This window comes from Emys orbicularis, chromosome 24, assembly GCF_028017835.1.
Source record: "Emys orbicularis isolate rEmyOrb1 chromosome 24, rEmyOrb1.hap1, whole genome shotgun sequence".
Classification (NCBI taxonomy): domain Eukaryota; kingdom Metazoa; phylum Chordata; order Testudines; family Emydidae; genus Emys; species Emys orbicularis.
Genome location: NC_088706.1, coordinates 3,187,427 through 3,212,541, shown reverse-complemented (window position 1 = coordinate 3,212,541; position 25,115 = coordinate 3,187,427). Strand labels below are relative to the sequence as shown.

At 46.5% G+C, this 25,115-nt stretch overlaps 2 protein-coding genes across 5 annotated transcripts in view; one reads left to right on the top strand and one right to left on the bottom strand.

Moving 5' to 3' along the window:
• Positions 1-2,505, bottom strand: part of ZFR2 (zinc finger RNA binding protein 2) — a 76,580-nt gene extending 74,075 nt beyond the window's left edge. The window contains exon 1 of the mRNA XM_065422178.1: positions 2,433-2,505. Within this exon, the coding sequence (XP_065278250.1) occupies positions 2,433-2,494 (62 nt within the window). The 5' untranslated portion in view covers positions 2,495-2,505. The remainder of the gene's footprint in view (positions 1-2,432) is intronic.
• Positions 2,506-6,589: 4,084 nt separating this feature from the next.
• ELAVL1 (ELAV like RNA binding protein 1) overlaps positions 6,590-25,115 on the top strand; it is a 92,276-nt gene continuing 73,750 nt past the window's right edge. The window contains exons 1-2 of one of the 4 annotated variants that reach the window (XM_065421969.1): positions 6,603-6,671; positions 9,280-9,417. In XM_065421969.1, coding sequence (XP_065278041.1) covers positions 9,412-9,417 — 6 coding nt within the window. In that variant the 5' untranslated portion in view covers positions 6,603-6,671; positions 9,280-9,411. Of the gene's footprint in view, positions 6,672-7,840; positions 8,075-9,279; positions 9,418-25,115 lie in introns of those variants that run through there. The other 3 variants (XM_065421970.1, XM_065421968.1, XM_065421973.1) reach the window with 3 other exon arrangements.

Genomic DNA, 25,115 nt, shown 5'->3' with positions numbered 1-25,115 from the left:
ACAAGGCTGATCACATGGGAGAGCCCCACTGGTGGTGGACATGGGAAGGGAGCAAGGCAGGTGGATCTGAAGAAAAAGGCAAAGCCACTGGTGTGTGTTGGGTGTACGCGCAAATGGTGGGATCCTCTGAAGGCAGGGAAAGGGAAGCAAAGGAAGGGTTGAGGGTGTGGGGCCACCACAGTGTGTCTGAAGAGAGGAGCTAGGGAATGAGCCTCCAGTGTGTGAAAGCACTGAGATAGACGACAGATGGGGGTGGAGCAGCCAGGGTAATTATAGGGGATAGGGGTACAGTTCCCAGTGAGGTAGGGAACAAGGATGGGGGGGGATGAGGGAGGAGTAAGGTAAGGATTGAGGAAGGGGGAGCAGATCCCTGTGTGTGGGGTCAGAAGATGAGGAAGATGACAACAGAGAAAAGGGGAGACAGGTGAGAGCAGATCCAGGGGCAGAGGATGAGGCATGATGTGGAGGGCAGACCCCCATGTGTACAGAGTGGGGGATTAGGAGGGTGGCGATGGAGGAAGGGGAGCAGACCCCCATGTGGGGGGCAGGAAGAGCAGGAGGGTGGCAATGGAGAAACAGGGGGATGAGGAGGGTGGCGATGGAGAAATGGGGGGCAGACCCCTGTGCCCTGTGTGCAGGGGCAGAGAGAGCAGGAGGGTGGCGATGGAGGAATGGGGGAGCAGAGGGACGAGGAGGGTGGCAATGGAGGAACAGGGGAGCAGAGGGACGAGGAGGGTGGCAATGAACGGGGGAAGACTCCCGTGGGGGGGGGGCAGGGAGAGTAGAAGGGTGGCGATGGAGGAACAGGGGGGCAGCAGGATGAGGAGGGTGGCGATGGAGGAGGGGGTTCAGACCCCCGTGGGGAGGCAGGGAGAGCAGGAGGGTGGCAATGGAGGAATGGGGGGGCAGGGGGATGAGGAGGGTGGCAATGGAGGAGGGGGGCAGATTCTCATGGGGGGGCAGAGAGATGAGGAGGGTGGCGATGGAGGAAGGGGGGGCAAGGGGATGAGGAGGGTGGCAATGGTGATAGGGGAGCAGACCCCCATGGGGGTGAGAGAGCAGGAGGATGGCGATGGAGGAGGGGGAGGCAGCAGGATGAGGAGGCTGGCGATGGAGAAGGGGGCAGACCCCCGTGGGGGGGGGGTAGGAGGGTGGTGATGGAGGAGGGGGAGGCAGTGAGATGAGGAGAGGGCAGACCCCCGTGGGGGGGCAGGGAGAGCAGGAGAGTGGTGATAGAGAAAGGGGGGGCAGGGGGATGAGGAGGATGGCAGTGGAGATGGGGGGCAGATTCTCATGGGGGGGCAGAGAGATGAGGAGGGTGGCGATGGAGGAAGGGGGGGCAAGGGGATGAGGAGGGTGGCAATGGCAATAGGGGAGCAGACCCCCATGGGAGGGGGCAGGGGGAAGAGGAGGGTGGCGATGGAGGAAGGGGGCAGGGGGAAGAGAAGGGTGGCAATGGAGGAGGGGGGCAGATCCCCATGGGGGTGAGAGAGCAGGAGAATGGCGATGGAGGCAGGGGAGGCAGCAGGATGAGGAGGCTGGTGATGGAGGAGGGGGCAGACCCCCGTGGGGGGGGGGGGGGAGGGTGGTGATGGAGGAGGGGGAGGCAGTGAGATGAGGAGGAGGCAGACCCCTGTGGGGGGGCAGGGAGAGCAGGAGGGTGGTGATAGAGAAAGGGGGGCAGGGAGATGAGGAGGGTGGTGATGGAGATGGGGGGCAGACCCCCATGGGGGAGCAGGGGGATGAGGTGGGTGGCGATGGAGATGGGGGGATGAGGTGGGTGGCGGACCCCCACGGGGGGTGCAAGGGGATGAGGATGGTGGCGATGGAGGAGGGGCAGGGGGATGAGGAGGGTGGCAGTGGAGATGGGGGGCAGATTCTCATGGGGGGGCAGAGAGATGAGGAGGGTGGCGATGGAGGAAGGGGGGGCAAGGGGATGAGGAGGGTGGCAATGGAGATAGGGGGGCAGACCCCCATGGGAGGGGGCGGGGGGCTGAGGAGGGTGGCGATGGAGAAAGGGGGCAGGGGGCTGAGGAGGGTGGCGATGGGGGGGCAGACCCCCGTGGGAAGGCGGGGGGCTGAGGAGGGTGGCGATGGGGGGGGCAGACCCCCGTGGGAAGGCGGGGGGCTGAGGAGGGTGGCGATGGGGGGGGCAGACCCCCGTGGGAAGGCGGAGGGGGATGAGGAGGGTGGCGATGGAGGAACGGGGCACACCCCCGACTCCCCACGCCGCCATTTTAGCCGCCCTAAGTGGAGCACGGGGGCCGGAGGATCCGGCAGCGCCCCAAGCCTTCCCCGTGCCGGTTCCCTGCTTCGGCCCACACCTGCCTCCCATTCCCCGAGCAGAAGAGCTGCCTTGGCGCGGCTCTGAGCGGAGAGGCGGGGCGGCCCCACCCAGCCGCGCGGTGCCCGGGGCGGGAGCTCCCCCGTACCTGTACTGGGGCCCGGCGGCGGCAGCACCATGCGCGAAGCCGTAATAGTTACTGGCCGCCATCTTGCCGTCTTCACAAAGCGGCGGGCCGCGGCGGCGGTACAGGAGGCGACCGGCTGGGGGGGGAGGGGGCGGCAGGGAGCACGGGAACACGTGACCGCCGCGCGCGTACCAGCCACACAGCGCGCCCCCACGCGCTCCCTTCGGCCCCCTCACCCGGGAGTGGTCACGTGAAATCCCATCGCTCTTTAGGGGAGCGGTTCTCGCCACCTCTGGGTGGCGCGCGTACAGAGCGACCGTTATGGGGGAGGGGAGGAATGAGGAGCGGGGACTGGGAGGCCCTTGGAGCCCGGCTGGTACTTTGTGCACCGGGGACTGTGGGCTGCCTAGACTGGCTGCTACCAGATGGGGGTCTGGCAGAGCAGGGCAGCCCAGGGCGACCTTTAAGGACGGTGCTGCCCAATATGCCGTTAGCCTTCTTGGCAACAAGGGCACACTGTTGACTCATATCCAGCTTCTCGTCCACTGTAACCCCTAGGTCCTTTTCTGCAGAACGGCTGCTTAGCCGTTGGCCCCCAGCCTGTAGCAGTGAATGGGATTCTTCTCTCCTAAGTGCAGGACTCTGCACTTGTACTTGTTGAACCTCATCAGATTTTTTTTGGCCCAATCCTCCAATTTGTCTAGGTCACTCTGAACCCTATCCCTACCCTCCAGCATATCTACCTCTCCCCCCTGCTTAGTGTCATCCACGAACTTACTGAGGGTGCAATCCATCCCATCATCCAGATCATTAATTAGGATGTTGAACAAAAACGGTCCCAGGACCTCCCCCTGGCTGGGGCACTCCACTTGCTACCAGCTGGCAACTAGATATCAAGCCGTTGATCACTACCCATTGAGCTCGACGATCTAGCCAGCTTTCTATTCACCTTATAGTCCATTCATCCAATCCATACTTCTGTAACTTGCTGGCAACAATACTATGGGAGACTGTATCAAAAGCCCATATCCACAGAGCCAATTATCTCATCATAGAAGGCAATCAGGTTGGTCAGGCATGACTTTCCCTTGGTGAATCCAGGTTGACTGTTCTTGATCACCTTCCTCTCTTCCAGGTGCTTCAAAATGGATTCCTTGAGGACCTGCTCCATGATTTTTCATGATACTGCAGAGCTTCACTGTTTGTCAAATGTCATCACTACATTGTGTGACATCATGGCATGGAGCTGAAATGTCATTGTAATATCTCAGAACACCATCGTTCTGTAACAAACATCTCAATATGTAGTGATATCATGTAAATGTAACATCATAACACCGCTGTACTGTGTTCGGAATCACAAGTTGAGGAGGTTTTGCTGAATTGTCACCAAGTTTCTTCAAATGTCCTCACACCATTATTTAATTGCATTGAAATGTATTCATGTTGCATCGTATAGCAACATAATATCATTCAACATGTTTGAGTTGTGCCAAATGCAGGGCCGGCTCCAGGCACCAGCGCAGCAAGCAGGTGCCTGGGGCGGCCAACGGAAAGGGGCAGCACGTCTGGCTCTTCGGCGGCAATTCGGCCGTGGGTCCCCCAGTCCCTCTCAGAGGGAAGGACCTGCGGCTGAATTGCTGCCGAAGAAGCGGCGCCGCCGCCGAAGTGCCGGCGATCGCGTTTTTGTTGTTGTTGTTTTTTTGCCGCTTGGGGCGGCAAAAACGTTGGAGCCGGCCCTGGCCAAATGTCACCACATTGCATCATCACAAGACGTGGTGAGGCTGATGTGGCTGTGAAAAAGGCATATGCAATCCTATAATGCACATTAGGCCAGGTATTTTCAGTAGAGATAGGTAAGTGTTATTAACATTGTACAAAGCACTAGTGAGACCTAATCTGGAATACTGTGTGCAATTCTGGAATCCCATATTTAAGAAAGATGAATTCAGACCAGAACAGGTGCAGAGAAGGGCTACTAGGATAATCAGAAGAATGGAGAACCTGCCTTATGAGAGCATATTAAAAGAGCTTGGTCTTGTTTAGCCTAACAATAGGAAGGCTGAGGGGATATATGATTGCTCTCTATAAATACATCAGATGGAGAAACACAAGGAAAAGAAAGGAGTTATTTAAGTTAAGGGCCAATGCTGGCACAATAACAAATGGATATAAGCTGACCATCAACGAGTTTAGGCTTGAAATTAGACAAAGGTTTCTAACCATCAGAGGAGTGGAATAGCCTTCCAAGGGGAATAGTGTGGGCAAAACCCTCATTTGTTTCAAGATTTAGCTTGTTAAGTTTATGGAAGGAATGGTCTGATGAAGTTGCCTACAATGGCATATGGCTCATCTGCATCTGCTATTAGCAAATATCTCTAATGGCCGGAGAGGGGACACTAAATGGGGAGGGCTCTGAGTTACTACAGATAATTCTTTCCCAGATACTGGCTGGTGGGTCTCGCCCACATGTTCAAGATCTAAGTTAACTGATTGCCATATTTGGGGTCATGAAGGAATTTTTCCCTGGGTAAGATTGTCAGAGAGCCTTTTTTTTTTGCCTTCCTCTGCAGCATGGGGCAAGGGTCACTTGCTGGTTTGAACTAGAGTAAGTGGTGGATTCTCTGTAATTGTAAGTCTTTAAATCAAGATTTGAGGACTTCAGTAACTCAGCTAGAGGTTAATTGCCTATTCAGGAAGTGAGGTTCTGTGGTCTGTGATGTGCATGTCAGGCTAGTTGATCATGATGGTCCCTTTTGGTCTTAAAGACTAGGAGTCTGTAATTGCATTGTGACAAACTAGCATCACATTTAAAAAAATGCCATATCCTAATGCAACACGAAGGCATTGCACAGATGTGTCATCATATGGCGTCAGAACTTCACAACACAAAATGAAGACATTCCCTCAAAACAGCATCACACTTTCTTTAAAAAATTAACACAGTGCAGTCAAATGGTGGCATTGCTTCAAATAATTGTCATGCCTTTACACAACATAATGCTTTTTGCACTAAAATAGCTGGCCTGCTATTTTGGGGTAGAGCAGCTCTCATGTTCACCTTAGCACAAACATTGACTTGTACTGTAACAATCTATTTCTCTTTGTGTCCTGTGTTTTGATATTGCCCCACACACAAAGAGATTATTTCACCCAGTCATGTCTTTTGATATCAGTGAATGCAGCTAGAGCTTTTCAATTATTCCAGCTTCTTGCTTTTCACCCTTACCACCCTATTGCTCTGAAGATTTGTAGCCAGGGAGTGTTAAGAGTTTTGTTCCATCTCTGCAAATAGAATTGGGGCCAGGCCAAATAGGTGCTTGAAAGGCAGAAAGACTCCTACTTGCCAGGACCTATGAAAGAGTGCTTCAGGTGCCCATGATTTGCTTTGGCCAAAAATGCTTGGGAGCAGAGGAAGGATGAACATCAGTATCCACTGCCAAAACTGTCATTTTGAAGCCTTCTGCCCCCCTGTGAGCCTTTTACTCCTATATTATTTGTAGCCTGACCTCTCTTTACTCCTTTATTTAAAGACACTTCCTTCATTTCCTCATGTTTTTAACCTAAAGATTCCAAAGGAAAATGAACGTTTAAGCTGACAATTGTATCTTTGCCTTCTGTGACTGTATTGACATCGGTTTTGCAAGCAGACATGTCTAAGCAGATAAAGAGTTTTCTTCACCTCAGAATCAAACCAGTGACCTGAGTGTCTCGCTCTCTAAAAAACACACGACCAATCCTCTGCTCTACCAGCCCAGCTCCAGAAAGGCGGGCTGGACCCTGCCAAGGCTAGCTGCTACATGTGCTAGTGAACACGCTCCCCGAGTGGTGGAAGCCGCTTTGGGCTAAATGGAGCAACCAAACAGGGGGGCTAGTTCTGGTCTGGACAGGGGATGGGTCCTTCCTCCCGAGACACAGCAAGCGCCAAGAAAAGGGGCTCGTGGGCCATTGCGCAGGCAGCCCAGGTGACTCCCCGCCATCCCCGGCTCTCCCCGCTCCAGGCCCGGGGCTCCCACTCCAGCCTCCCCCCACCCCATCCCGGCCTCCGCTCCCCCACTCCCGCCTGCTGGGAGAGCCCGCCCCCGGGGGTACCATTGACGGACTGAGCGTTGTTCCAATAGGGCGCCGGCCACGTGCGCAAAGTAACCAATGGGGGTCGGTGGGCGGAGCGGGGGGCGTGTGCAGGCGGCGCAGCGAGCGGCTTGTTGTGCGCGCTGCGGAGCTGTTACCCTCCCGCTGCCCAGGCCCTGCCGGAGCCAGGTGAGACCAGGCTGGCCGATGTGTGCGGGTAGGCTGGGGCCAGGCCGGACTTGCCTCCTGGCGGTGGGAAGGCGGGCTACGCTGGGCGCGAGAGCGAGGCTGTGGCCTGGGCCTGCGGGGGAGACCTGGGGCCTGTGTGTGGGGGGAGGGGCAGACCTAGGCCTCTTGGAGGGGGAGACCCTGGGCCTGTGTGTGGGGGGAGGGGCGGATCCGGGCCTGTTGGAGGGGGAGACCCTGGGCCTGCGGGGGCCCATCAGACCAGAGCTGGGGCCTGTGGAGGGGAGAAGTGGAGCTGGTTGCAGTGGTATTGTGTGTGTAGGATGCAGGCCAGGGGGAGCGGGTGTGGGCTTATCTACATCCATGTTCTTTTTTCTTTTTCTTTTTTAATTTCCCACTATTGGTAAGACTAGAGCAACTCCACTGACTGGTGGTCGCAGTGGGTGGGAGTACTAGTGTGGACAGGGATCCCATGTGCATTCACATTAGCACTGTAAGTTAGACCTGCTCTGAATAAGGTTACCCCACATCGTGTTAAATGCCAGAGACTGTGCAAAACCTTGGCTATATTAGCGCTCCACTCGTGTTACCGTCAGTGAGGTTGCTCTGGTGAGAGATTTTTCGAGTAAAGCCGAGTGTATTGACCACCTGTATGTGTAGTGAGCTGGGTGATGGGAAGAATGTGTGTGTGGAGAGAGTGTGTATGTGGATCTGGCCCATGGGGAGAGTGTGTGTTGTATCTGCTTCTGATGCAGGGTGATTGATGATGAAGTGTATGTGTGGAGCGGAGCGTGTGTGTGTGATGTTTGGGGGGACTGTATGTGTGGGAGGGTGTGTTTTGTGCCCTGGTAGAAGCAGATGGGGGAATATTTTGGGTCATGGGGTCTTGGATATGTTGATATTGTGGAGGGGATAAGGAGGAAGGGGCTGGGTCACATAGAGTGTTCTCTTATTAATTTTTGCTGCCTTTGATGTGATTGATGACTTAGCCCTCTTGATTGTTGTGATTTTTTTCTTTTTCTTCCTTATCTTGTACTTGGATGATGTATTGAATAGATGGGGTGTCATACAATTAGTTAGAGTTGCTGACAACTCAGTTTCCTTTGAATAGTTTTTCATACTCACCTCTTTCTGTCTGCCATTGTCCTTCAGTTCTCCGTTTTCGCTTCTTCTGCATACTTTCCTCTTTCTGACTTCATCACCACTTATAAATTCATTATCACCCCTGTATCCCTATATACTCATGACACTTCCATACCCCCTATCCATTCTAGCATACTTAGCTGATGCTGACATCTTGGGTGTCCAGCCACTATCTCAACTTCTGTGTTGGCAGTGCTGGCCCATGCATCCTGCATTCCAGTAATGAGGATGTGTACTGACAATCTACTCAAAACTAGTTACTGGTAAGTAGACCTTCTCATCTTTTCTCCTAATTTCTCTTTTCTGTCTTCATTAATAACTCTACTCTTTCTCACGTGTGTGACAAAGTGGGTATTCACCCACGAAAGCTTATGCTTCAATACATCTGTTAGTCTTAAAGGTGCCACAGGACTCTGTTGCTTTTTACAGATCCAGACTAACACGGCTACCCCTCTGATACCCTACTTTTTCTTGTGTCTCAGCCTGTAATCTTGCTATGACCTTTTATTCTACTCTGCCCCATGTTGTCTTTTTGCTAACACCTGTTGCTTCTTTCTTCAAAATTTGTCCTGTATTGACTGCTAAAACGCTTGTCCATATCCTGGTCACTTCTTGCCTTTATTACTGTAATCTCTTGTCTGGCGTCTCCTTCTCTTGTTTCTTATCCTTCCAGTCTGTTTGAAATGCTGCTGCCAAAGTCATCTTTCTTTCCTGTGACTTAATGTTACTGTGATCCTTCCTTGGCTTCCTGTCTCTGAATTCATAAAAGGAGCATAATCCTCATAAAAGGAGCATAATCCTCATAGAAGGCCCTACATTGCCTTTAACCCCCACCATCTCTGTCTCTTCTTTATTCACTCTCTGCTTCATCCTTTTGCCTTCTTCAAACCTTTGTCTCCTTTCCCCATTCCTATTTTTGTGCCTTCTATCACTTTTACCTTCTATAGCTGCAACATCCTGTCTACTTCTGCCAGAAGCTCAACCTCTTTCCTTTAAAACGCACCTCTCTAAGCAGTCCCAGGAACCTTCACCCTCTGTTTCCTGAAGTGATTCTCCCCCCCCCCCCCCTTTTTCTTTGATACCTATGTTGATTGTAAGAATTTCAGGGCAGAGATGTATTATGGAAAAGTGTTAGTGGTATCATGGTTAAGGTTGTATCAGACATCTGATTTTCATGGGCCCTTACTGTCTGAAGCCCTGAACGGTTATGGAAGTAGCTATTCTGGAATAATTACTCTGGAATAGTTATATTGGTACAAGCCCTTTGTGAGCAGTCTTTGGAATAAGTGTCCACACAGGGGGTTATACTGAAACCACCATTCCAGAATAGCTATTTTGGTAAACTTCCCAGTGTAAACAAGCCCTAAAAATACAGAACACTCTGAGGCTCTCTTTAATTTTTGAGGGTCTTAGGAACATTAGTATTTGCTGCTGGATACAATATAAATTTTAAAATCCTCTTTTTCAGAAATACATCAGGGTGTCTCCAGTTTTTTTGATCTTTGCAGCTACATGACCTTGGCACCTAGAAGCCCCAGACTGCTGACCCCAGACTGCTGACCTCATACGTTCACATCCCTACGGGTTCTTGTGTCATCGAATGTTGGTGATATATAACTATTTTTAAACTTATTGTTTATAACTTACCAACTATGCTAAAAAAAACAAGGAGTTCTTGTGGCACCTTAGAGTCTAACAAATTTATTTGGGTTCTAGCCCACGAAAGCTTATGCCCAAATAAATTTGTTAGTCTCTAAGGTGCCACAAGGACTTCTCTTTTTCTTTTCTGATACAGACTAACACGGCTACCACTGAAACCTGTAACTATGCTGACCCCTTCTGGTTTCTAACAGAAGAGAGGAAAAGTTAAAACTCCTCCCGCTCCTTGTAGGAGACAGTCAGGAGCCCTACTCCCCAGGCAGTCCTTGTAGTTGATCATCCTCAGGATGTTTGATAAACTGGCATTGCCAGTACATCATCCCTCACTTCCATCAATACTCCCTGTTTTCCTTTACTTACTCTCATCTTCCCCTGCATAATTAAGTTTGATGAACCATCTATGATTTGTCAGTCTGACAGTAGTGGTTACTGTACTGATCCAAAGATAAATTGCTGTCTGAGGCTGAACTCAGAGGAATGCAGCTGGGAAAGACACTGCTCACTACCCCTCATATCCCAGCTCCCTTTTCTTTTCTTCCTTGCTGTGAGCACCACATGGGTAGAGGGAGTGGATTTTCAGTTTTCTTTAACTGAAATTTGTGCTGAGGAGGGAGCATGTCCAGGGAGCAATTTTGGAATCTGGCAGGCAGAGATAGTCTCTTGATCTATCCTACACGTGGTAGAGCTGGAGACAAGAAAGGTGCTGATTAGGAGTGTGGGGGGGAAGTAGTAGTGGAGGATATAGGAGGGATGGGGATATGCCTTCCCCCCCCATGAACCCTTTGTTTTAATGCCCCCATTCTGAGAGTGGGAGTCTTGCCTGGCAACAGTTGTCTGCAGCTCCTGTAGGAGACATCGCTGTTTGAAGGTTTCCCTTATGTCAAGCATCACCATCTTTGACATAGTGGCAGAGCTGTACTATAGAAGGCACTGAAGGGGATATATGAACCCAGCTCTACAACCTGCTTCTTTCTGTTTACTATGCTACTCTTTGGGGGGAGCCTTGGAGATGGCAGCAGTGCTAATTAGTGCCAATTGCTCTAGAATTCTAAATTGGCCTCCTAATCCTAGAAATTGCTTGAACTGGAATTATTAGGTGGGGGGCAGGAGAGGAATGTCCTGACCCTCCACATCATATTCCTTCAGCATTGGGAAGGTCAGGATGGTGACTGGCCTCTTCCATCCTGCTGTCTTGTCTTCTGGACCCTATCATCAGCCTTCCTACCATGAAGTCTGGTTTTATGAACTGGGTGTAATTTGTCAAATTAAATGTATACCCTAAATTAAAAAAACACAGGAGCAAAAAACTGTTGTCATGGCTAAACAACAAAGTAAAAGAAGCGGTTAAAGGCAAAAAGGCATCCTTTAAAAATTGGAAGTCAAATCCTACTGAGGAAAATAGAAAGGAGCATAAATTCTAGCAAGTTAAGTGTAAAAGTATAATTAGGCAGGTCAAAAAAGAATTTGAAGAGCAACTAGCAAAAGACACAAAAACTAACAGTAATTTTTAAAAGTACACCAGAAATGGGGCCACTGGATGATCGAGGAAGATAAGACCATTGTGGAGAAACTAAATGAATTCTTTGCATTGGTCTTCACTGCAGAGGATGTGAGAGAGTTTCTCACACCGGAGCCATTCTTTTTAGGTGACATATCTGAGGAACTGTCCCAAATGGATGTGTCGATAGAGATGTTGGAACAAATTGATAAACGGTAATTAGTCACTAGGACAAGATGGTAGTCACCCAAGGGTTCTGAAGGAACTCAAATATGAAATTGCAAAACTACTAACCGTGGTATGTAGTATGTAATCGGTCACTTCAATCAGCTTCTGTACCAGATGACTGGAGGATAGCTAATGTGATACCAGTTTTTAAAAAAGACTCCAGAAGTGATCCTGGCAATTACAGACTGATAAGCCTAACTTCAGCACCAGGTAGATTGGTTGAAACTATAGTAAAGAACAGAATTACCAGACACCCAGATGAACACAACATAGTTTTTGTAAAGGGAAATCATGCCTCACCAATCTATTAAAATTGTTTGAGGGGGTCAACAAACACGTGGACAAGAGTGATCCAGTGGATATAATGTACTTGGACTTTCAGAAAGCCTTTGACAAGGTCCTTCACCAAAGGCTCTTAATCACAGTAAGCAGTCATGGGATAAGAGGGATCCTCTCATGAATCAGTAACTGATTAAAAGACAGAAAGCAAAGGATAGAAATAAATGGTCTGTTTTCAGAATGGGGCGAGGTAAATAGTGGTGTCCCCCAGGGGTCTGTACTGGGACCAGTACTGTTCAGTGTATTCATAAATGATATGGAAAAAGGGGTGAACAATGAGGTGGCAAAATTTGCAGATAATACAAAACTACTCAAGGTAGCTAAAGCCAAAGCTGACTGTGAAGAGTTACAAAAAGATCTCACAAAACTGGATGACTGGGGAACAAAAGGGCAGATGAAATTCAGTGTTGATAAACGCAAGTAATGCACATTGGAAAACATAATCCCAAGTATACATATAAAATGATGGGGTCTAAATTAGCTGTTACCACCCAAGAAAGATCCTGGAATCATCATAGATAGTTCTGTGAAAACATCTGCTCAATGTGCAGTGGTAGTCTAAAAAGTTAACAATGTTATGAACCATTAGGAAAGGGATAGATAATAAGATGGAAAAAATCATAATGCCACTATATAAATCCATGGTACACTCACCCCTTGAATACTCTGTGCAGTTCTGGTTACCTCTGTTCAAAAAAAAAATCAGAACTGGAAAAGGTACAGAGAAGGGCAGCAAAAATGATTAGGGGGATGGAACAGCTTCCATATGAGAGGTTAAAAAGATTGGGACTTTTCATCTTGGAAAACAGATGACTAAGGGGAGATATGCTAGAGCGGGGTGGTCAACCTGTGGCTCCGGAGCCACATGCGGCTCTTCAGAAGTTAATATGCGGCTCCTTGTATAGGCACCAACGCTGGAGCTACAGGCGCCAACTTTCCAATGTGCCCTGCCCCCTCCTCTGAGCCTGCAGTGCCCTTGCTCCTCCCCCCTCCCACCCCATAGCCTCCTGCATGCCACGAAACAGCTGATCAGGAGGTGCGGGTAGGGAGGGGGAGGCGCTGGTGGGTGGGAGACGCTGGGAGTGGGGGAGCTCATGTGGGGGACTGCAGATGTATTACTATGGCTCTTTGGCAATGTACGTTGGTAAATTCTGGCTCCTTCTCAGGCACAGGTTGGCCACCCCTGTGCTAGAGGTCTATAAAATCGTGAATGGTGCAGAGAAAGTTTATAAGGAAGTGGTATTTACTCCTTCACATAACACAAGAAGCAGGGCTCACCCAGTGAAATTAATAAGTAGCAGGTTTAAAACAAACCTAAGGAAGTGCTACTTCACGCAATGCACAGTCAACCAGTATAGGGGATGTTGTGAAGGATGTTGTAAGTTTTAAAAAAGAATTAGATAAGTTCCTGGATGGCTATTACCCAAGATGGTCAGAGATGCAAGCCTATCCTCTGGGTTACCCTAGCCTCTGACTGCCAGAAGTTGGGAGTGGATGATGCGATGGATCACTCAATAATTGCCCTATTCTGTTCATTCTTTCTGAAGCAACTGGCATTGGCCACTGTCAGAAGAGAGGACACTGGGTAGGATTGATCATTGGTCTGACACAGTGGTTCTCAACCTTTCCAGACTACTATACCCCTTTCAGGAGTCTGATTTGTCATGTGTACCACAACTACTTGCTTCCAAAATCAGACATAAAATGCAGAAGTGTCCCAGCACGGTATTACTGACAAATTTGCTTACTTTCTCATTTTTACCACATTTATAAAATAAATCAATTGGAATGTAAACATTGTACTTACATTTCAATGTGATACTTGAGCCTAATCTGAAGCCTGAACCCCAAGTGGCAGGGCTGAAACATGTAACTTTGCTTTGCTTTTCCTAGTATCTAGCCTAAATCTCTTTCTGTAGATCAAGCCCAGTACTTCTGATCATACCTTCTGAGGACATGGAAAACAATTGATCATTGTCCTCTTTATAACTGCTTTAACATATTTGAAGACTATCAGGTCACCACTTTTTCAAGACTAAACATGTCCAGTTTTTTAACTCCCCCTTCAGAGGTCAGGTATTCTACACCTTATATCATTTTCATTGCTTTCCTCTGGACTGTCTCCAATTTATCCACATTTTTCCTAATGTGTGGTGCCCAAAACTGGACTCAGTGCTGAGTAAGTGGGACAGTTGCCTCCCGTGTTTTACAACACTCTTGTTAATACACTCCAGAATGATATTCACCTTTTTTGCAGCTTGTTGACTCATATGCAGTTTGTGATCCACTATAACCCCCAGATCCTTTTCAGAAGTACTACTGCCTAGGCAGTTATTTCCCATTTTATAGTTGTGAATTTGATTCTTTTTTTTCTTCCTAAGTGTAGTACTTGTCTGTACTGAATTTCGTCTTGTTGATTTCTGACCAATTCTCCATTTGTCAAGGTTGTTTTGAATTCTAATTCTGTCCTCCAAAGTTCTAGCAACCTATTCCAGCTTGGTGTCACCCACAGATTATATATAAGCATACTCTCCTCTCTGTTATGCAAGTAATTACTTAATACTACTGGACCCAAGACAGACTCCTGTGTGACCCACTAGATATGCCATCCCAGTCTGTCAGCAAATCATTGATAACTGCTCTTTGGGTATGATCTTTCAAACAGTTTTGCACCCACTTTATAGAGCTTCTTCTAGACCATGATTCCCTAGTTTTCTTATGAGGATGTCATGTGGGACTGTTAGAAACCTTTCTAAAATCCAGATATATCATGTCTACATCTTTTCTTCCCTTCCCACCCCCTACCAACAACCAGGGCAGTAATACTATTAGAAAAAGAAATTAGGTTTGGTTTGGCTTGTTGTATTCTTGACAAAATCCATGTTGGCTTTTACTTACAACCCTGTTATCCTCTAGGTGCTTACAGATTGATTGTTTAATATTTTGTCCCAGTATCTTTTCAGGTATCAAAGCTAGGCTGACTGGTCTATAATTTCCCCAGGTCCTCTTCCTTCACCCCCTCTTTTTAAAGATAGGTACTACATTTACGCTTCTCCAGTCCTCTGGGACCTCCTCGTCCTTCGTGAGTTCTTAAAGATAATTGGTAATGGTTCCAAGGTGGTTTCAGCTAGTTTCTTAAGTATCTGGGGTCCATTTCTTCCAACCCTGCTGATCTGAATACATAACTTACCTAAATATTCTTTAACCTGTTCTATCCCTGTTTTGGCTTGTGTTCCTTCCTTCCCCCTTGTTAATATTAATTTTGTTAAGTATCTGGTCACAATTTGCCTTTTTAGTGAAGACTGAAGCAAAATAGTTATTAAACACTTCAGCCTTCTTGATGTCTTCTATTATTAGCTCTCCTTTCCTGTTAAGTAGAGAACCTACACTTTCCTTCCTCTCTCTTGTTCCTAATGTATTTAAAAAACCCTCTTATTACTGCCTTGCTATGTGTAACTCCCTTTGTGCCTTAACCTTTCTGAATTTGTCCCTACATGCTTGTATTTTATTCATAGAATAGCAGGACTGGAAGGGACCTTGAGAGGTCATCTAGTCCATTGCCCTGCATTCATGGCAGGGCTAAGTATTATCTAGACCATCCCTGACAGTTGTTTGTCTAACCTGCTCTTAAAAATCTCCTATGATGGAGATTGCACAACCTTTCTAGGCGATTTATTCCAGTGCCTAAGTACCCTGACAGGAAGTTTTTCCAAATGTCCAATTTAAACCACCCTTGCTGCAATTTAAGTCCATTGATTCTTGTCCTATTCTCAGAGTTTAACAAGAACAATTTTTCTCCCGCCTCCTTGTAACAACCTTTTATATACTTGAAAACTGTTTTCACATCCCTTCTGTCTTCTCTTCTCCAGACTAAACAATCCCAATTTTTTCAAACTTCTGTCATAGGTCGTGTTTTCTAGACATTTAATCATTTTTGTTGCTCTTCTCTGGACTTTCTCCAAATTGTCCACATCTTTCCTGAAATGTAGCGCCCAGAACTGGACATGCTACTCCAGTTGAGGCCTAATCAGTGCGGAGTAGAGCGGAAGAATTACTTCTTGTGTCTTGCTTACAACACTCCTGCTAATACATTCCAGAATGATGTTTGCTTTTTTTGCAACAGTGTTTCACTGTTGACTCATATTTAGCTTGCGGTCCATTGTGACCCCCAGATCCCTTTCCGCAGTACTCCTTCCTAGGCAGTCATTTTCCATTTTGTATGTGTGCCAACTGATTGTTCCTTCCTAAGTGGAGTACTTTGCATTTGTCCTTATTGAATTTCACCCTCTTTACTTCAAATAATTTCTCTAGTTTGTCCAGATCAGTTTGAATTTTAATCCTAGCCTCCAAAGCACTTGCAACCTCTCCCAGCTTGTTATCATCCACAAACTTTATAAGTGTACTCTCTATGCCATTATCTAAATCATTGATGAAGATATTGAATAGAACCGGACCCAGAACTGATCCCTGCGGGACCTAATCGATTTGCCCTTCCAGCTTCTCTGTGAACTGCTGATCATTAATCTCTGCAAATGGTTTTCCAACCAATTATGCACCCACCTTATAGCACCTCCATCTAGGTCATATTTTCCTAGTTTATTTATGAGAAGGTAACCTGAGACAGTATCAAAAGCCTTACTAAAGTCAAGATATACCACATCTACCGCTTTCCCCCCTATCCACAAGGCTTGTTACCCTGTCCAAGGAAGCTGTTAGGTTGGTTTGACGCAATTTATTTTTGACAAATCCATGTTGACTGTTACTTACCACCTTATTATTTTCTAGATGTTTGCAAATTGATTGCTTAATTATTTGCTCCATTATCTTTCTAGGTACTGAAGTTAAGATGACTGGTCTGTATTTCCCCAGGTTGTCCTTATTTCCCTTTTTATAGATTGACACTATATTTGTCTTTTACAGTCCTCTGGAATCTCGCCCATCTTCTATGACTTTTTGAAGATCATTAATGGCTCAGATATCTCCTCAGTCAGCTCCTTGAGTATTCTAGGATGCATTTCATCAGGCCCTGGTGACTTGAAGCCTTGTTCTTTCCCTATTTTAGCTTCTGATCCCACCTTATTTTCACTGGCATTCACTATGATAGATGTTGAGTCTTTTTGGTGAAAACTGAAGCAAAAAAGTCATTTAGCACTTCTGTCACTTCCATATTTTTTGTTGTTGTTTCCCCTTCTCATTGAATAATGGGCCTACCCTGTCCTTGATCTTACTCTTGCTTTCAGTATATTTGTAAAATGTTTTCTTCTTGTCTATGTTTCTAGCTAGTTTAATCTCATTTTGTGCCTTGGCCTTTCTAATGTTGTCCCTACGTACTTGTATTATTTTTTTATATATTCATCCTTTGTAATTTGACCTAGTTTCCACTTTTTGTAAGACTCTTTTTTGAGTTTTAGATCATTGAAGAGCTTGTGATTAAGCCAGCGTGGTCTCTTACCATACTTCCTATCTTTCCAGTGCAGTGGGATAGTTTTCTCTTGTGCTCTTAATAATGTCTGTTTAAAAACTGCCAACACTCTTGAACTGTTTTTCCCCCTTAGACTTGCTTCCCATGGGATCTTACCAACTCCCTGAGTTTGCTAAACTCTGCCTCCTTGAAATCCATTATCTTTATTGTGCTGTTTTCCCTCCTATCATTCCTTAGAATCATGAACTCGACCATTTCATGATCACTTTCGCCCAACCTGCCTTCCTCTTTAAAATTTCCAACCAGTTCCTCATTTGTCAAGATAAAATCTAGAACAGTATCTTTCTCCCCTAGTAGCTTTATCCACCTTCTGAAATAAAAAATTGTCTCCAACAGGTTCTTGGAATGTATTGGATAATTTGTGCCCTTCTGTGTCATTTTCCCAACAGATGTCTGGGTAGTTGAAGTCCTCCATCACTACCAAGTGCTGTGCTTTGGAGTTTTAAAAAAAACCTTGTACACCTCTTCTTCCTGGTTAGATGGTCTGTAGTACACCCTACCATAGGGGGGAGGGAGGGAGGCATAGCTCAGTGGTTTGAGCATTGGCCTGCTAAACCCAGGGTTGTGAGTTCAGTCCTTAAGGGGGCCACTTAGGGATCTGGGGCAAAAATCAGTACTTGGTCCTGCTAGTGAAGGCAGGGGGCTGGACTCAATGACCTTTCAAGGTCCCTTCCAGTTCTAACCCTTGGTTTTTACCCCTTTTATCATTACCCAGAGACTTTCAACAAGTCTGTCTCCTATTTCTATCTCAACATCAGTCCAAGTGTATACATTTTTAATATATAAGGCAACACCTCCTCCCTTTTTTCCTGCCTGTCCTTCCTGAGCAAGTTGTATCCTTCTATACCAATATTCCAATCACACGTATTCTCCCACTAAGTCTCTGTGATGCCAATTTTTGTACTCATCCTTAGCAATTTTCCATGTTTCCACTTTTTGCAGGATTCCTTTTATTTAAGTTATTAAAGAGCTCCTGATGATGCCATATTTGCCTCTTCCTTTCATTCCTTTGCATTGGTATAGTTTGCTGATGTGCCTTTAATATTGTCTGTTTGAGAAACTGCCAGTTCTCCTGAGCTCCTTTTTCTTTGAGATTTTCTTTCCATGGGAGGTTACTTACCAGTTCTTTCAGTTTGGTAAAGTCTGCTTTGTTGAAGTCCACTCTTTTTTTCTGATGCTCTCACATTTTCTTTTCCTTAGAATGCCTGATAAGGAGACTAATAGTGCCAGGAACCAGGGTGCAGAATGAGCATTATGTGGTACAAAAATAATGGAAGAGAAGAGCTCCTATGTGGAGCAGTAATCCAGGAGAGAACCCTGCCCCTACTTAACATGGGGGAAACCAGTGGAAGAAGGGAGGGAAACTACTGCATGGTGTCTATAGGGGATGTGCACGTTTCCCCTCCCCCATTGCTTTTCCCTTTTCTTGATACCCCCTCAAACACCACACTTAATAAAACCTAGGGAAATTACCACCCAAAAAAAATTAAGCAATCTAAACTTATTAAATGTAACATCTACTGATCCACCCTTAACACCCATGGTTCATGTTTACCTGCTCTGAGTTTTCCTATCAGTCACAAAGTACCATGCATCTCTAACCCAATATCCACACCAAGTTATCTCTGTTAATAACACTTGCATGGAATGCACAAGCTTGATTCCAACCTCATGTTTCCCTCATGTGCACATAACACACAATAGAATAATTTAGTAAAGAGATGTCTTCAAGCATATGTCATGTTGCTGAAGTTGGAGTTCAGGTTTTGAGGTCCAGTGAGTTTGTAGTGTTGTGTGTACATGTTAGAGGTGCATGATACTGAGTTGTGAAGTGTGAATGAGGGTGGGATGTTAAGGAATGACCCCTTAATTGGATATTTCCTTGCTTTCTAATGGTTAGAGTGAGTCAATACAAAAGCTAAAGATTCTTTGCTTGTAATCTTACTTTATAAAAGGTTTTGAGAATTAATGATACATTAGATGAGTTCTGATGTCCGATTTGCTGTCCACTTACCCGTAGGTCTTGATCAGCATTGCTGACTTCCAGGTTTCTCCTCCCTATTGGTTGTATTTTAGATTTATTTGCATTTTTCCAAGCCATGTTTATTTTCTTCCTATGTTTCTAATCTTTATAGATTCTAATGTTAAATCCTGTGAGCCTATATCAGTGATCTCACCTCCCCAATTCAGAGCTTTGCCACTTAGTAGAATGTTTTGTTTCCATTTCTTCAGTCGGCTTTCAGTGTGTGATGATGATTTTCAGACCAGTTGAATGAATGATGAGTAGATTGTGAGATGCATTGTATCAAATATGATAGTTAAAATATATACGTCTGCTGCTTTCTCTTTGTCCATTGATCTGTAGTTTGGGTGGACATTTGGGAAAAGGAGGGGGAAGAGTTGAGTGTATCTAGGCTCTGGAGGGTAGGGGAAGAGAGAAGGAGAGGAATCCATGCCCGGGAGAGAATGAGAGGCATATCATAGAATCATAGAATATCAGGGTTGGAAGGGACCTCAGGAGATCATCTAGTCCAACCCCCTGCTCAAAGCAGGACCAATTCCCAACTAAATCATCCCAGCCAGGGCTTTGTCAAGCCGGGCCTTAAAAACCTCCAAGGAAGGAGACTCCACCACCTCCCTAGGTAACGCATTCCAGTGCTTCACCACCCTCTTAGTGAAATAGTGTTTCCTAATATCCAACCTAGACCTCCCCCACTGCAACTTGAGACCATTGCTCCTTGTTCTGTCATCTGCCACCATTGAGAACAGCCGAGTTCCATCCTCTTTGGAACCCCCCTTCAGGTAGTTGAAGGCTGCTATCAAATCCCCCCTCATTCTTCTCTTCTGGAGACTAAACAATCCCAGTTCCCTCAGCCTCTCCTCATAAGTCATGTGCTCCAGACCCCTAATCATTTTTGTTGCCCTCCGCTGGACTCTTTCCAATTTTTCCACATCCTTCTTGTAGTGTGGTGCCCAGAACTGGACACAGTACTCCAGATGAGGCCTCACCAATGTCGAATAAAGGGGAACGATCACGTCCCTCAATCTGCTGGCAATGCCCCTACTTATACAGCCCAAAATGCCGTTAGCCTTCTTGGCAACAAGAGCACACTGTTGACTCATATCCAGCTTCTCGTCCACTGTGACCCCTAGGTCCTTTTCTGCAGAACTGCTACCTAGCCATTCGGTCCCTAGTCTGTAGCTGAGCATGGGATTCTTCCGTCCTAAGTGCAGGACTCTGCACTTGTCCTTGTTGAACCTCATCAGGTTTCTTTTGGCCCAATCCTCTAATTTGTCTAGGTCCCTCTGTATCCGATCCCTACCCTCTAGTGTATCTACCACGCCTCCTAGTTTAGTGTCATCGGCAAACTTGCTGAGAGTGCAGTCCACACCATCCTCCAGATCATTAATAAAGATATTAAACAAAACCGGCCCCAGGACCGATCCTTGGGGCACTCCGCTTGAAACTGGCTGCCAACTAGACATGGAGCCATTGATCACTACCCGTTGAGCCCGACGATCTAGCCAGCTTTCTATCCACCTTACAGTCCATTCATCCAGCCCATACTTCTTTAACTTGGCAGGAAGAATACTGTGGGAGACAGTATCAAAAGCTTTGCTAAAGTCAAGGAATAACACATCCACTGCTTTCCCCTCATCCACAGAGCCAGTTATCTCCTCATAGAAGGCAATTAGGTTAGTCAGGCACGACTTCCCCTTGGTGAATCCATGCTGACTGTTCCTGATCACTTTCCTCTAAGTGTTTCATAATTGATTCCTTGAGGACCTGCTCCATGATTTTTCCAGGGACTGAGGTGAGGCTGACTGGCCTGTAGTTCCCCGGATCCTCCTCCTTCCCTTTTTTAAAGATGGGCACTACATTAGCCTTTTTCCAGTCATCCGGGACCTCCCCCGATCGCCATGAGTTTTCAAAAATAATGGCTAATGGCTCTGCAATCTCATCCGCCAACTCCTTTAGCACCCTCGGATGCAGCGCATCCGGCCCCATGGACTTGTGCACGTCCAGTTTTTCTAAATAGTCCCGAACCACTTCTTTCTCCACAGAGGGCTGGTCACCTTCTCCCCATATTGTGCTGCCCAGTGCAGCAGTCTGGGAGCTGACCTTGTTTGTGAAGACAGAGGCAAAAAAATCATTGAGTACGTTAGGTTTTTCCACATCCTCGGTCACTAGGTTGCCTCCCTCATTCAGTAAGGGGCCCACACTTTCCTTGACTTTCTTCTTGTTGCTAACATACCTGAAGAAACCCTTCTTGTTACTCTTAACATCTCTTGCTAGCTGCAACTCCAAGTGTGATTTGGCCTTCCTGATTTCACTCCTGCATGCCTGAGCAATATTTTTATACTCCTCCCTGGTCATATGTTTGGGAATGGGAGGGCCTGAAGAGAGGATGTGCATGAGGGGGAATTCAGGCCAGGGCACAGGGGGAGAGATGGGATGAAGGAAAAATCACAACTGGTGGAGAATGTGCACATTGCCTCCCAGGAAAGTAGTATCAGGGTCGGAGGCAGTGGAGGGGATTGTTGTGGCCATTAAATAAGTCTTGAATTTGGGCCTGGTGTGAGTTGTCTTTTCAGGTGATGAAAGAGGCTACAGAAGCAACTGTGGTTGTTTTACTTAGCTAAGGTGATATCCCTTTTTAAACTGTACTATAAACTTCTTAGTAGTTTTAAAAATAGCAGGGAGAACTTCTGTAGGCTTTGAATAATTTGTGAAAGGAAAGATGAGCTTTAGCTGAAGTCAATCAGTCTGGCATATCCAGATACTTCCAACGTACAAAAGTGGTAGACAGAGTTGTTCTTTTGGAATAAGATGAAGAATAAAATGCAGAAAAACAAAATCTCATGTATGTTGGAGACTGCCGAGTGGACATAATTGCAACTTGGTAGAACAACTGTTACAGCTGCAATGTTAATTAAATGGGAATTCATATTAAAAGTAAACTGTTAAAGGAACACTAAACTTACAGAGTCAAGCACTGAATTGTTAGTAAATGCCAGAATTATGGTTGTAAACTTAATTCTGCCTCCATGTGAGTATATGTTCTGATAAAATATTTAATTCTGATTATATTTTTCCACAGGACCACCTCTGCATCACTTAGACATGTTTTTATATGTGAGGGGTTTGCTGTGAGTGCTTTTCCTGATTTGTCAGCCTTAGTGTTTAGACCTTCACAGTTACTCCAGAGTGAGGTTTTTATTTCTTTAGCCATGCTTGGTTGTAATGTTGTTCTTGGCACACTAGTGTTGGAGTCTAGGCACCTCAGTGATTCAGTATCAGTCTCTCTCTGGTGATTGTTCATTGGTCTGGCACTTCCCTTCTTGCAGTAGTGTCTCTTTTGTTTTATTTCAGGTGTGGCTTCCAAGGAAGACTGCTCAGTAGGTTCAAAACTTGTGTGGTAGAACAGTGTCCAGTACAGATGGCCAAGTTGGTTGTGTTTACCTCTGTGATTTGCATGGGTGACATGTCAGCAAGTGTCACCATGGCACTGAAGAAACAGGAGGAGCTCTTTGCAGAGGACTGAAGCTCTCCTTTCGGCAGCCCAGGAAGACTCCTGAGGTCAGCCAGTGTACTTAAAAGGGTAAACCCTTGGAGCTGAAACTCGAGTTGGCCATGATAGCTCACCCATCAGAACTTGGTGCCAGCACCACCTGTATCAGTGTAGGAGTCCCTTCCCTCACCAGTATTCATCGCTCAAATGGCTTTGTTATATGTCATATATGATACTGAGCCTCACTTTGCTGGATAACATGAAGCTTCGCATAAGAGGTGAAGGTGCAAAGAGTCAACAGCTCCCCAGCATGTTTCAGTTGAAACCCTGTATTCTAGGCAGCTCCTGTTTTAAGCTTTTTGGATTGCCCTTTCTGCATTTGGGGAACCACTCTGTGCTCCTCAGTCTTGCCCAAACACTTCTGGGTGTTCTGTGAGGCTGCGATGAAGCCAGTACCAGTTTTAAGGCATTAATCTTGCCCTCTGTTACCAGATGTCAGATCTGAGTGCAGTCAGAGTGCTTTTTGCACCAAAGCCAAGGAAAGGAAACTCTGGCACAGTTGCATTGAGGGCTCTGGACAGTTAGCATTGGTGCTTAGCAGAGCACTTGGAGTGCTACAGGGCCCTCCTGCCCTCCGTTGTCTAAACAAATCCAGGTGTTTGAGTGAAGGTAAATTGACTGTCAGAGTGATGGGAACTGTATTTTGGATAGTGATGAGCCAGAGGACTCTGCCTGTACAAGACTGTGACTCTTCAGGCAAGAACCCTACCTACTTCCAGTTCTTACAGTAGCTGTCTAAATCAGCCAAATTGTGATTTGTAATCTCTCCAGGGTTCTGCAGTCTGTAAATGTGAGGTACCTTATTTTAGACTAGCTGGAGAGGGTGTGGTGAATCCTTTGACTAACTTCAAGATGAGGTAGCTGTACAAAGTCCATCCTCCATGAGAATGCCACTGGTTAAGTCTCTGATTTCCCCTCCTCCCTCCCCCCCAAGCTCTTGGTGATGGAGGTGGCCATTACAAGAACTTTTGTTCACTGTATTGTGCCTCAGAATCCTAAATGGTGACACTGAGATATATTCCAAAGTGGTTTCAGTCAGACCAGTAAACCTGTGTGCCATAGTCTGCTAAGTCTTCTTGACCAGAGATCAGGTGGAGCTTGGTAAGAAGGCCTCAACCCTCATTGAGCCTCTTTTCTCAAAGAGGAATACCAGGAGCTTATGAGGCTAGTTCATGAGGATGCAGATCCAGTCTACTTTTGATGCAGGTGATATAGTGGCAAGAGGTGCTGCCTCATGAATGAATGTCTGCTTGGCTGCAGGCATAGAAGTGCTGCATGACTCAAACATTCTAGAAGTTGTAGCTATTGGGTTTGCACTCGCCATCCTAGCACCAAGCATTTGGCAAACATTCATATAAGGGGGGAAAAGAAAAGGCTTCCCTTGGAAATTGTTCATGTTGATGGCTGGTTTCAAAAGGAAGAAGCCCGGTATCCCCTGCACTGGGTATTCTGACTCAACAACAGCAGAAGCCAAAGGGTCCTAAGACCCTTTTCGGCAGGCAGAAAATAACAAAGGATTTTTCTAAAGGTTCTAAAGTACTTAGTCTGCAGTCTATCACTAGCAGCCTGCCAGAACACTGTTCCCCCTCTTCCCCCTTCAAGAGAACTGGTCACCTCTGTTCAAGAATCCTGAGCACTGTTTGATAAGACTACAAACTTAGATTTTTTTTAGAAAATAGGGACAAGACTGCAGGTTAACTCCCCCAAACATGAGTGCTCTTGAGCTCCTCATTAACAGGAAAGATTCTGGAGGAAATTTAATCCTTCCTGGCACACAGTAAATATGCCCCATCTTACTGGGAGAAACAGAATGTAGGTGTTTGAATCCGAACCAGACACTGAGGTTCCTGTGTCCATAAACAAGTGTAGTTGGAAGGAAATGAGGTTGGGGACATGTATTTCACAAGTGTGTGAATATGCAAAGCCAGAGGACTCTACCTAACTCTTTTGTAGGTAGCCTGATGAAATTTGGCTTTGGCAGAGTCTGGTCTCCGATCTAGGACAGGGGTTCTCAACCTTTTTTTTTTTTTTTTTTTTTTTTTTCCTGGAAACTCACGCCTCCCCCAACATGCCGTAAAAACTCTATGGCCCACCTGTGCCACAATAACTGGTTTTCTGCATGTAAAAGCCAGGGCCGGCATTAAGGGGTAGCAAGCAGAGCAATTACCTGGGACCCCATGCCACAAGATCCCTTGTGAAGCTACATTGCTCATGCTTTAGCTTCAGCCCCAGGTGGCGGGGCTCAGGACCCTGGGCTTCAGCCCCATGCAGTGGGGCTTCAGTGAGTGTAATACTGACCCTGCTTGGTGGACCCCCTGAAACCTGTTTACGGTCCCTCAGGTGGTCCCGGACCCCTGGTTTAGAACCACTGATCTAGGATACCCTTGCTTTATCTCGTTGTGGGAACCTTCTCACTGACAGCTTAGCTGTTGACAGGGTAGAGATTCACAGACATGGTATCTCTAATCAGGTGGCTTGTGTCCTGCCACCTTGGAAGAAATCTACTAGAAGAACGTACTTTTTGA